The 13,443-nt window shown below is 38.3% G+C and overlaps 1 protein-coding gene and 1 long non-coding RNA gene across 21 annotated transcripts in view; one reads left to right on the forward strand and one right to left on the reverse strand.

The window, feature by feature from the left end:
* Window positions 1-13,443, reverse strand: part of DMD (dystrophin) — a 991,104-nt gene that overhangs the window by 584,550 nt on the left and 393,111 nt on the right. For all 20 annotated transcript variants that reach the window (XM_083734089.1, XM_083734109.1, XM_083734093.1 and 17 more), the window contains 3 exons: window positions 9,801-9,980; window positions 6,483-6,658; window positions 1,629-1,752 (listed from right to left, as the gene is read on the reverse strand). In XM_083734089.1, coding sequence (XP_083590215.1) covers window positions 1,629-1,752; window positions 6,483-6,658; window positions 9,801-9,980 — 480 coding nt within the window. The remainder of the gene's footprint in view (window positions 1-1,628; window positions 1,753-6,482; window positions 6,659-9,800; window positions 9,981-13,443) is intronic.
* LOC310842606 overlaps window positions 1-13,443 on the forward strand; it is a 438,867-nt gene that overhangs the window by 230,949 nt on the left and 194,475 nt on the right. The window lies entirely within an intron of this gene.

Below are 13,443 nucleotides of genomic sequence, written 5' to 3' on the forward strand. Positions count from 1 at the left end.
AGGCCCCACGATGGGGTGAGCTCCTGTTGTTCGGTCTCAGCTCCTGCCAACCTAGCAGTTCAAAATATGCTGAGTCCTTTCTGGACTGAGCTAAAATAAGGTTGCCTGCTGAATAGTGGCAAGGAAGCAAATCTTACTTGTCCCATGTGAGCAGTTCTACCCAAGGCCAAGGTAAGCCTCAGATATTGAAAGTGTACATTACAATTATTCAGCAACTCATATTATTAATTATTTTCAAGGGATTATTTATTTTATATAAAAAGTTAACATGAATAATTCAGATCATTACTTTATACATCTGATTTTTCATAAGTATAAAATGTTGTTCTCATATCAGAGGAATATTAAAAAGCATAAAAGGAGATGATAAAAGATGAAATGTTGGTACTCTGCAATGTTCCACACAACCTTGCAGATCTGGTTACTAGAATCAGGACAAGGCAGCGCAGGATTCCTGCTTCTTTAGCAGGTGTGCTGGAAGGAAACTTTCAAAAAGGTATACAATCTTTCTGCTGCCATGGAGGAAAAGCTCAGGTTCTGAATTATTAAGCTAATAAACCCCAGAGTCGTCCGCGACTGGACCTAATGGTCAGGGTTCCCTTTACCTTTACCTTTTTAAGGCTAGATAGAGTAGTTCAAGTCCCACAGGCTAGCTAACAAACCTACTGGCCTGAAATATCAAATGCACATAGTTCTCTAAACAAACAAAACACAGTTTCCAATTAGGTAGTTTGTGGAAACCACTGAGATAGCATGATAATGAAAAGTGCACAATAGTAACACTACTTTGAAAATGTAGGCCACACAGAAAACAGCATTTCAGGAAACACCAAGCTGTGCATGTAATATCTCGTTCTGCATTTTTACAAAATTAGCTGTGTATGTAAACACACGGGTTCCTTCAAACATCATGTGCAGGAATATTTACTGATCCACCACATTTAAAGGCATAGCTGTACTGAATTATGCATAACATGGCTTTTTGGGTTTATGTTTTTACAAGCCAGTTGTAAAAGTGCTTGATGATTAAAAATCCTGGCAGATATATTCATTTCTACCCTCAAAAAGGAGCAGGGCTGGAACCAAAACATTGCTTTGATGGATCTGCAAGTCCAGATTCTGTTTCTAACAGTGGCTGGCCATATGCACAGGACATGACTGCCTTGTGTTCTTGCCCCCAGCACCTGACACCGAGAGGTGCACTGTCCCAGAGCCATGTACCATCCATTCAACTATATCAGCTCATAGTTGCATATCATATCCATTAATGGATATGATATGCCAACTCATGGGCACGATTTTTCAGAATTCATGTTTTGAAAAATAGCATTTACTTTCCTCATTTTTATGCATTGCCTTGGATGTTTGTCAAAGCTGCAAACAGTGAGTTTTACATTTCGTAGCACTCACCCTGTCCTGTATACAAACAATGCAGCTAGGATGGGTGACAGTGAAGCTTTGAGTTAAAAATTTCCCTTTCTCAAACTCAGGCTAAAGAGCAACACATGGTTGTTTAACAATGGATGGTAAATAGTCAAACACAAGTTGTACTTCAAGAGACAGGGTTTTCTAGCAAACTTTTTCTGTGATTCTAATATAAATTGTTAAGTATATGAATATTTTCCTACATTAACTCTTTCTCTGAGGTCTGACAGATTCCCTTCTTTTCGGTATATTGCAAACTCTGGGCTCTGGAGTACAGCTTCTGAGCGGGTCATCCAGCTGTGAAGCTCTGTTGTATCAGCATCAAACCTAAGAGGGAGAGAAAAAGAAAAAGACACAGGATATTTCTAAGACATACTAAAGCTAACACCAGATGTTTAAACCAGAAGTATAAATTAAAACTGAAAAAGAGCTATCATAATTACAGACATAGACACAAAAAGGCTTTAAATAGTCTGCGTTCCTGAATATATCACACAATCTGTCAATATAGCAGGCCTTTTATAAATGTATAAATGCATTCTAATTTAAGGGGTTGCTCTGCCTTTAGTACAGATACAACTCCAGTTTCACATGCTGAATTTCAGGGTTTAAGGTGGGATTTTAAGTTATTTTAATGTAGTCCCCCCCTCCAGTATATGTAAAAAGGTCACTCCCTACCTTCAGCTGGGAGTGGGTTTGCTCCAGTCCAATAAGGAAGTCTTGTGTGGAGGAGGGGGCCTCCACCCATTGCCGATGGGCCAATAACTTCAGGGGGAGGAGCTGGCATATAGCAGCTTGCTCAACACCTGAGTCTTTCTTCTCTGCTTTGCAGTAGCATCCTGCCCTCTCACCCTTGATCAGAGTGGGCTTACCCAGTTGCCAAATGGTGCTGAGTATCCTGAATTTGAGGTGATCTTCTTTTCAGCTATTTCATTCTTAATTTGATCTGCTTATGGTGGGATAGGGTTCAGTTTGGTTGCTTGGTTTGTTTGGCACTTAGTATGGGCAGGTAAGAGGTTTAGATAACGGCCAGTACCCTGAGACACATTGTGTGGAGGGCACTTGACTAACCATCTCCTATTGGCAACTGGCTTGGAGGGGGCTGCTTTGTGTGGAGCTCATGGGGCATGGCAGGTGACACCTGAACAATGACCGGGGTGTGTGTGTGACTGGCATCTGTCAGGCCACACACCTATGGCTTCTCTTTATGGGAAGATGGGTTTGCCTCCATTCACAACAGTTTGGTTGAGAGATTAGCTCTGTGATGGTCTGGTACTTAGCAGTGGGCACAGTATTTTCTGCTTGCTAGGCCTGCCCACAGTTCCTTGTTGCATTTGTTTATATTGCCCAATACAATATATTCAAACAACCAGGAAGTGACTGACATTTCTCTTTGTCATTAGAGCAGTCTACATGGTAAGTATGATGAGACGCTTTCCATGTAAGCATTGCCAGATCAACATAACGTAGTTTTGTCTCTAATAAAGGAGGACACAGTAGGCAAGTATTGAAGGAAATCAATTCATCTTTTGTTTCCATTTGCTTCCTCTCCTTCCTCCATTTTCCTGGTTCTTTTTTAAAAAATTCTTAAGACTTTTATTAAGAGATGCTTGCAGTTTGACTTGAAAAAATCAGGTGTATACAGTATTTCATACAAATTAAAAAATGAGGTTCTTAAAAATCTGAATTTGACCAGATAGGAAACAATTAAAAAACAATTTTAAAAAGGTGTATTGAGGAAAAAACAGGCCTTTAAAAAACACGTCTGTCACTCCAAAAAGGAGACCACTTTAGGTAAAAGTAATAAAAATCCCATGCTGCATAGATAATGCAGAGAGTTCAAGTTATCTGGTCAACAGCAAAAAGCAAGCACTTAAGGTCTTCAGTTCCAATTCTTCTGTTCATTTCTTATTGCTGGAATTTCATATTCTCTTTAAAATTTCATATTCTCTCTTCTTTTCCCTGTTCCTCACTACTTGTATCATTCTCTCTCCCTTCTTTCTGCAGAGGCCTTCTAGGAACAATCCTCCAGAAAACAAACAGGTAAGTGACGACAGCTATGATACAACACATAACCCTGAAGGGAGAAGCTGTGGTGTGACAAGGAGCCACATATCCAGCCTATCTAGAGACATAACTAGAAAGTGCAAGATCACAGTAGAATATTTCCAATAACATATGGCTCATGAATCATATGCAGTTGCCTATGGCTGAAATATTCTACTAGACTGTTTCTGATTCAAATTGTCGGAGTCTGGCTGTCAGCTACTGTTTATTGTTTTGAGCAAAGTGGTACTGTATGGAGCATGGAAATATTGCTGCATGATTTTCAGTAGGAGCCGAAGAGCAAAAATTCAGAGCACATTAAATCAGTAGCTTTAGTCATATTACTGTATTTAAAAGTATATTTTATTTTGGCTGTACTGAAATCAGCTGTTTATTTTGTAAAGAGAAAAAGATATTTATCTAAAATTCACTAAATGAGAAGACACTAGATGGAGCACCTATCCTGCTTTAAATATACATCTCCTTTTTCAAAAGGCTTGGCAGCTAGTTTCTGATCCAGAGTTATCTACAATGACGCTCTGACAAACAGTCTTTGTACAGTGACATGGCATATTATATGTACAGAGCAATTTTAGCTATGGTCTAAAAAGTGTATCATTCACAAGTATTTCAGAGGTTGTAAGTATCAGAGGGTAGGATTTAAAAAACACATCTAGTATTTTAGCTTATTCAACAGCAGGAAGAATAAAAAAAGTAGTAGAAATTTCTGTGGGAAATTTCTTCTGGGATGCCCCAGGTGAAGAAAGAAAAATCTTGTGTTCATCAGTGATTTTCTATTCTTCTTGCAGGAAGGCTGGAAAAGCATCTCCTCCAGGACTGGGAAGGCAGTTTCCAGTTTCTAGAGGAGGAGAGTCCTCCTCCTCAATCCTCACATCCTGAACCACTGAAGCATTCAGGGAAAAATGTAAATCCTCACCCGTCCCTCATACACAAATGTTTTTTAAAAACGCAGTGTAAAAATGAAAATGAAATAATACTATAGTAACTATAAATAACATAATATTTTACTTCATACTGAGCTCTGCATTCATGCTATATCTCGATTGGCATTTATTTTACTGGGTAAAAGAGTTGTCAAGAAAAAAGAGAATGTTTGGCAAGGTTTGTGAGATTTATCTGCAAGCGGTCCTTAGTCCCCTTTCAGAACTGCAATCCCCCAGAGTTCACTTTGGGAAAGCCATGATTGATGATGGGCAAGTTTTAAGGTCTGCACTAGATGTTTTGAAGCAGTTTTAGGTCTGCATGACTGATGCTTTGAAGCTAGGTTGATCCAGAATAAAAAACTGCTGCAGCTGCACCCTCTTTTGTTCTCCTTTTCATGAGAGGTTTGAATACAAGAGCAATATTATTAAAGACATATGGAGACTTGCAGTCATCCTGCATGTAAAAGAGGCTCAAAACATATTTAGCTTTTTACAGTTGGTTCTCATGGTCCATATTAATTTGAATTTCAGACATGCCTAGTCCATCCAGTGGTTGAAGATAGTAACTTAATTGTAAACCATAGCTATTGTTTCTGTCTCCATCCTACTCTTATCTCCTTCCAGTGTTCCTAAGAAAAACAAGGCCTGGCACAATACAGTCTTTCTTTCTTATCTTCATTTGTTTCAGAGGCTCTTTCATTGTGGAACTCAAGGCAGAAAAAGCACACTTGTACTTACCTGAAATGTAGTATTCCATTCCCAGCAGAAGGTCAGGTTGTTGCCTCCTCATCTCAGTGGAAGGGAGGCAGCAACCTTTAGGGAAGTGGGGCTCCCATGATGCAGTTTGCAGACTCGGCAAACTTGAGAAAATCAGGAGTCATAGAAGAAAGAAAATCCTACCTCACAGTGTAACTAAGGGGTGACTATAACTGGACATGCAGTCAAGCTAACTATGGAAAACTACACTTCAGGTAAGCACAACTGTACTTTTCCCCCATTCCCAGTATTCAGTCAGCAGGATGAAAAGTACAACAGCCAACCTTACTAGAGTGAGAAGGCTGCAGGTATTAAGGTGGTAGGATCTGCTGTAGGACCCTCCAACCAAATATTGCATTAGCCAAGGCACAGGCATCCAGGTGGAAACGCCCTGTAATGGTACTATACTAGGTGCAGCCCCAGTGGTTGCATGGCAAATCTTCATAAGAGGAATGTGAAAGGCGAAGGCAGCCAAATCTTATTGCCTTTGTTGGAATCATCACACAGCTAAATGTGTTTGTGATGTCATCCTGCTGGTGATTCTTGATTCAGACGTGGGGATTATTGTATTAGTATTCCTGCTTGTAATGCTTGCCTCTGCCCTGGTTTCTAATGTTCCTTTTACACTGGATTACCTGTTGCATGGTGGAACTGTGGTTTTTTGAGCAATATACTGTCATGTCACACTAAATTCCATTCACATCAGTGAGCATGATGGGACACAACAGTGAACGTCATCAGACATGTTATCACCCTTTAGGCACATGCATGGTTCTGTTCCCCTTTGACAATGGCAGGAAATAACCATATGCTAGAATACCACCTCAGTGCAGACTAGAGTTTTCTGTTTTTCGTGCAGTTACAATAGCCTTTTCACCTTTATGTCTTGTTTGAACCATGGGTGGGTGGCATGATCCGTAAAAACTGCAGGGAAATTACAGCACAACACTCCCACAATTTTACAGGATAATGGGGTTGCAAGCAGATTTTTTTCTGGAAGCAATTAACATGGAAATGAGCGCTGAACTTCTGCTACATTCTGCTAGATTTCCAGATGTGATTTTTATGCCATGAGAAAGATTATATAAAACATTAAAATTATCGGGTAACCCAGTTAGAAACAAAGCCTGCTTTATAGAAAAGAATATACCACTGATTTAAAAGATAACATTAAACATTTAAACATTTGCACTTTAATTTAAATCTTCAGTATTTACACTGTCCTGATATTGCAGTATATAAATACTTCTATTTTTTAATAATGTTGATGAAAAAATGTTCCCTCATTTAAGCACTTTCCCCAGTCCTCACCTTTTCCTAATTTCAGAATCCACAACTATTTGCCTCTTCTTGTGGGGTGGCGGTGGTGGGAGTTCCTCCTTAGCATGCTTAACCAGGATTTGCTCCCTGGTGGTCACCATAGTTACAGTTTCCATCACTGTTGTCTGTGTTAGTGATGTCTGAGTGGTAGCAACAGCCTGTGAAATCTGTGAGAAGTATTGAAACAGAGGTCACACATTGCTTGAAAGACTTTAATAAAGACTGTTTGGAGTGGCAATAGAAAATAATGAGAAACTGCTCTTCCTTGTTCATGGGTTGACCTTCAGAACAAAACAACACTGTATTGAACTCAAGCCAAATTGTTTTATCTGACTCATGCTAGGTGAATAAGACATATGAAAAAGTCAATATAAAAATCAGGAGGAAACTTAAATAGAATGTATTTATGATGCCATTTATACCAAGTCAAGCAAACAAAGGTGAAAATGAGAAGTTGGATTTTGTGAAACAAATTAGAGAATATGTATGTGTTCATTCATATTCTTTGCTTCAACAGCTGGCTACTTCAGCAGACAAATGGCATATAGCTTAGAAAACTAACTGAAGTAAAGAAGAACAAATTACATATTCACAACCACTCAATTTATTTTGTGTGTGTTTCTTAAATGACCTGTGCTCATTTTTACTAATGGAACAGTTTTTTAGACAAGAAGAAGCATTCTTGATGGCATTAATGGTTCTTTTTCTTGCCCTCCAGGGCAACATTTTCCTGACACATAAGAACAAAGCATACCAGATGTTACTGTGGTAGAACACACGGCGGTTCTTTCTACAGACCTCATGCTAGTCAAAGTTCCCCTTTGGCAAATCCACACCATACATTTAAAGCACATTTGATGTACATATAAAGCACATGGCTTCCTGGATGTATCCTGTGAAGTGCAGTTTTCCCCTCAAAGAACTACAGTTCCCAGAACCCTTAACAAAGTACAGTTCAAAGGATCCTTTGTGGGAAGCCATGTGCTTTAAATGAGCATTGAATGTGCTTTAAATGTATGGTGTGGATCCTCTCTTGGTCTCAGTACCATAAAAAGCTTAAGTGAATTGGAGTTCAGTATGAGGAAACAAATCAAGTACAGTGGTACCTTGGGTTACATACGCTTCAGGTTACATAAGCTTCAGGTTACAGACTCCGCTAACCCAGAAATAGTGCTTCTGGTTAAGAACCTTGCTTCAGGATGAGAACAGAAATCATGCTCCAGCGGCGCGGCAGCAGCAGGAGGCCCCATTAGCTTTAAAGTGGTGCTTGAGGTTAAGAACAGTTTCAGGTTAAGAACTGACCTCCGGAATGAATTAAGTACCTAACCCAAGGTACCACTGTAATACATGCTGGGTGAAGAAAACCCTGCCCTGTCTCTAGTGTGCACAGCAATGTAATAAAGCGACTTGAATGGCGGCAGGGGAGAACAACCTTGTTGTGTTGCAGATTGCTAATGTGTACATAGCCTAAGTTATAAAAGGCTACTACTAGCCTGCTTGCAACTTGAGTTTGCAGTGCTTGGCACTGTCAGGGGAACAGTCAGCCCAGGCTATTCCCTGCAGTGATCTTAATGGCTTGGGCTTGGCTGTCGTCAGTACATGCAATCCTCAGTTGCAAAGGCATCCCAATTTAGCCTCAGACACCCCATGAGAAGTGGTTCCACTAAATTGCATAGGGAGATAATCTATAACAAAACTATGATGGCAAGAAAATTATTGTGAGAATAGGTTACCAACTGCAAAAGAACCTGTTGTTCTACAATTTTTTTACAGACTGGATTACCTCTTGCAATTTTTGCAGATGTAGCTATCAAAGGCAGGCCGGGATAGGTGCCTACTTGAGTTTGACAGCTTGATTTTTGAAGGTTTTTTTTAAAGGGAAGGAAGGGTGAAACTGGTTTTCTGTGGCTTGGATTAATGGGCTGGAAAATAATTCAGTGGCTTGAAAAGCCTGCCTTGCTAGCTGTCCCAAAACATATTCAAGTGGCATCCCTTACTATTAAAAACATGCCTTCGCTAATGCTTCATGCAAATTGATGAGTGCTAAAAGTTTATTTCTCAATTTCACAAGGAGATAAAATCCCTGGCATTCTTCTGCTTTGTAGTAAACAGTAAACCAGTCCAAAAATGGAGGCAATTTGCATTCAGATAATTTAAATGTGCAGCTTCTGAGGTTTTCCCTGACAGGCCAAATATCAATTTATTAGATCAATAAATTAATGCCAAGAGGTAAGAAACAGCAGATTTATCAGATTCTGCCTTCAGATGTTACCTTTATGTTGCAGTATGTATAGCAAAATGATGAGACCTACTCCATAGCCCAAACCCATGCAAAACACAGCATTGCAAAATTTATAGCAATGTTCAAAGAACATTTGGGAGTTCTTTCTCAGCCAAACAGCTGAGGATTTTTGAAGAAGCCCATCAAGTTTTGATACATTTAACAAAAATCATGAATGCAGTTCTGAGCATCTATATGCTGGCACCAAATTTCATCTGAAGCAATATTTGAAACAAACAGCTTCATTGGCAATATTGGGAGTGGCTTCGTATTCCTATTTAAATTAACAAACGTTAAAGTCACTCTACTAATATTTGGAATGGAGCATACATAAGAAATTGCACACAATTTTATTTAACTGGTGCTGAACCTTAAATTTGTTACCCAGCAAATTAATGATTTATTAGATTGGCTATAGAGATCTCTGTTCCATTTTCTATCACTAACATGGTGTGGCATCTCTATAGTAACCATTTATCAGCAATGGTAGTAGTAGCCACCCTATTTTCCTCTCCTTACACGTGAGTAACTGTTAACCTTGAACAAGCATGTGGGTGTCTCTATCACATTTGGTTTTTATGGCAGAGGCATCCAGTTCTTATACTACAACAAAGCCTGAATCCAACAAAATCCTTAAAAGATGGAACCAGAAAATTGTGTGTGCACTTGCGCATGTAAAATATAAATGTGCATGTGCCAGTCTACCCTTATGATACACATTAGTTCACACAACAGCTTTTATCAAGGTAAAAAATGAAGAACCCCCTAACTGTGCAAAACGTATTTGTAGAACCAAAAATATTTCATGGACTTTTTGTGAATATCTGAAAGCCTAGTGAGGCAGAGTAGAAAACCCTGTGGAAATGAAAGGACAGGTTTCACACACCCCTATTCTAGTTCAGAAGAAGCTCATGTCTAAAACAAACTCAGAATGAAAAAGATTTGAAACCTTGCCAATTCCACTTCAGTCACTTCACAGGCATATGATTTAACTGTCATCAGCTGACAGGACAATAGTGATGACAAACCTGCTTAGAACTGCTCTCCAGTTTCTGTGCCAAACTATCCCAACGCTGAGCCACATTTTCCAACCACCCTTCCAGCTTTTGAGATAGAGCTTTACTCTTCACAGCTGAAAGGAGATCTTGGCTGAGTGAGTTGAGTTTATCCATAGTCTTTCTCTTGATTTCCAGTTCTCCTTTCAATATCTGTAAAATAGAAGAAGTCATTCAGGAAACGCGCTATTAAATGATTGATGTACTGGTACATCTTAAAAAGAGCAGGAGATGGTAAAAATATGATGTGATGTGTACAATGGGCAAGAAAATAAACTGTATTCCAAAACATCTGGGAAGCAACAGGTGAGGGAGAAGATTGGACTACACAAGCACCTAGACTTGACATAATGCCTCTATGCCATATTCTGAGGCTCCTAAAGAATTATTTTATTAAAAAGTGTAGCTTACTGCACAGTCCTTCTTGCAGCTACAACTATGAAAGCATGATTTACTGTAAAAAGGAATGCTGTTATAGTGAGACCATTAGAAATTATGAGCAACACGTGTTTTTCGGTATAAATGTACTAGACTAACTGAGTGCATTTTATGATTTGTTACCGCAATAAGCCTACAATATAAACACTAATGTTAAAAATAAGTTAATGCAAGTATATTCACTAATATACATGCAAAGCAGCAATTCTAAGCAGATTTTCATAGATGACCTTTAAACTAATTGAGTCCCAAAAGACATTTAAATGACAAATGAAGCAGACTTTTAAATGTTAATATGGAATGAAGTATGTGATACAACCCCCTCCCCATTATTATTATGAAGGCGACTACTGGTTGTTTGGGGAGAGTATCTGAAGCTCTGGCCTCAACCAGCCATGCTGGCTTGGGTTGATGAGATTTATAGTCTAAAACATCTTGAGGGCACAAGGTAGGCTGCACTAAATTAGCAAATAAAAACTTACTATATTACAGCCTAGGAATTACAAACCAATGTAATTCTCCAGATATAATTTATCCAGAAAAACAGTTAACACTGCTATAATTTCCAGATTTAACATTACTTTGCTCATAACAGAGATGATGTGATATTGTTTATGTCATTTGATGTTTTTTTCCTTAAAAAGAAAACTATAGGCTTCTAACAGTCTTAAACATAGTCCAGGTTATCTAGATGCTACTGATACTCTTGGTGTTAAATAAGAGTCAGTGAGAAAACTCTTGGAAATCCCTGTGTATTCTTCAACTTATTTTTACACTTACCCAGAATTCATAATAAAAAAATTAAGTAGGAAATGAGAAAAAAGGTTATGTTTATCAACAATAACTTCATATTGGTAATCAACCTAATGAGTCAGTCGAAGTTGACTGGAAAAAGATTTTGAATCAATATTTTTCTTTTTTACACTGAACACAATAATCAAGTATGTCATTTTATTCATTTATGTATTTTTAAAATAGATATCTATCACCTGCCCTTCAGTAAGTGCCAAGGCAGCACACAGTAAACATTAAAACATCATTTCCAATAAACACTAAAACAACAGTAAATCAACATTTAACATCTATATGAAAGTGCTGCGGAAGGTAATCCTGAAATTGGCTTGCGGATGATACTCAATTTTTCATCTCATTTTAGGGAGGCAGTTGAAGTGCCCCAGCCACTCTGGGCAGCTTCCAGCATATATAAAAACATAGTAAAACATTAAACCTTAAGAAGCTTCCCTAAATAATGATAATTTGTTAAAGAGGTTGGATATTGTTAAATTTATTAACTTCTAAATATACAGGCATTCTTTAGGAATTACTTCTGTTCTATTCTGTTTCTACTACTGTTAGTTGCCTTCAGGCTCCTTGGAGAAATAGGCAGGACAAAAATTTTAACACACACATGACCTGAACAAGAGTGATCATAGGGTCACCTATGTGTTATCAACACGCAGCCCTTTGATAAACCCATGAGGGGTAGTGCAGATCCTTGAGCCAATATCTGAGTGCTGCAATGGGTTATGAGAAATTACATCCAAGCCAACCTTCAAACTACCACAGGACTGGATGGAAGCTTATATCATCTGTTCTGGGAAACACCCATATCTTTCCCACAGATTCTCCTTGGCCCTATGGTACTCTGTTGGCAGAAACAGCCAAGGAAGGGATGCCTTTCTCTAGTTTTGGTTAGCAAACTGCTCCGACTACTTTTCTCAGATAAGGATTTAATCATGAATTGTGCTATTTTCATCCGGATTTGGGAAGGTTTTAATTGGTTTGCTTTTGTGATTATTGCTCTTTTCATCAATGTGTTGACCACATCAGATATCATTCTGATGTTAGAGAATAAGGTATATAAATTCAAAATAAGGAATCTAAATTAAATAGACTGTCTCACTGTTGGTACTTTTCAAACACATCGTAGAATAGAGTTGCCTCAATGAGCTATGCCTCAAGAGTGGTTTGTCTCAATCTTACCTCTAGTTCTGGCGCTTACATTGGTTGATCAAAAGGCTGTACCAATATTCCTTAGGTTTTTCAATTAACAGGAAACAAATATGTTTCTCAGAAATAAGAAAAGGAGTGAGCTTTTCAAACGCTAATTGAATGATTGTCATTTGACTGGGGTCACATCCGCACCATATAATTAAAGAAATGGCTTCCTCGCAAGCATCCTGGTAACTATAATTTGCAGAGGGTAGTTAAACTACAAAACTTGCTATAATTTTAACTCCAATTAATTTCATTTTATTTCCCTAATATTTCTGGTACTGAGTAAAATCTAAAAATCTAAACTTTAGTCAAAGTAAAAGATTAACAAATACAAAGACCACCATCTGGTATCTCTCTCTCTCAGACTCCCTTTAGCAAAAACAAGGATTTGCTTTTTCAAATTGTTCTGCCAGTATTTGCCCTTTTCAATATTATGGGGCTTGTGTTGAGGATTGATATAGATATGTGCTATATTTTAGCCTATGGAAATTTACTCAGGTCATAGGGTTAGGCACAGTTTATCAAGAACAACGTATGCTTAAGGTTATGCTGACAGATGGTCACAATTTTTGATCTCCAATTGTGACATATTTTAATGAACATTAAATTTGTAGTCACCGTGTGAGTCAGCAGGGACGTTTAGCAGCAATTTTAAACCAGCTGTCAGGTACCTGTTAATTAGTTTGAACAATCAAATGGCAAGATCTTTAAAATATATAACCTTTCCGCTTTTTCACAACAAAACTGACATTTTAAGGTCTGATTATGGGACCAAACTTACTGTAATAATTTCTAATTTATTTTTAATATATTGAAGGCCACAGTGACTTTTTCCTTTCGTATATCCACAACATGAGGCAAGGCTACAATAACTGTAACACTGTTATGTAACCAAAAGAGGTGTCCTACTGCCACCCCTCAATGTGTCTGTGTGGCATAAACCTCAGCAGTTATTTTGGCACCAATAGGAAAACAGAGAGCTGGGTGTGAGATTCAAGCTGTCTTTTTAAAGGCAGCAAATTGTACCTCCTGACATGTTCTTGGCCATTTACCAACATTTGCTGAATGTTGGGCTTTCCAGGTTTAAATTGGTTTTTCATTTCTGCTTTGCTAACACTGTATAGCACTCCTTTTATATTGATCCTACAATAGCAAGGGCAGAATTGTTTGACTAGGAAAA

This window comes from Podarcis gaigeae (genome assembly GCF_964106915.1).
Source record: "Podarcis gaigeae genome assembly, chromosome: 4".
NCBI classification, from domain to species: domain Eukaryota; kingdom Metazoa; phylum Chordata; class Lepidosauria; order Squamata; family Lacertidae; genus Podarcis; species Podarcis gaigeae.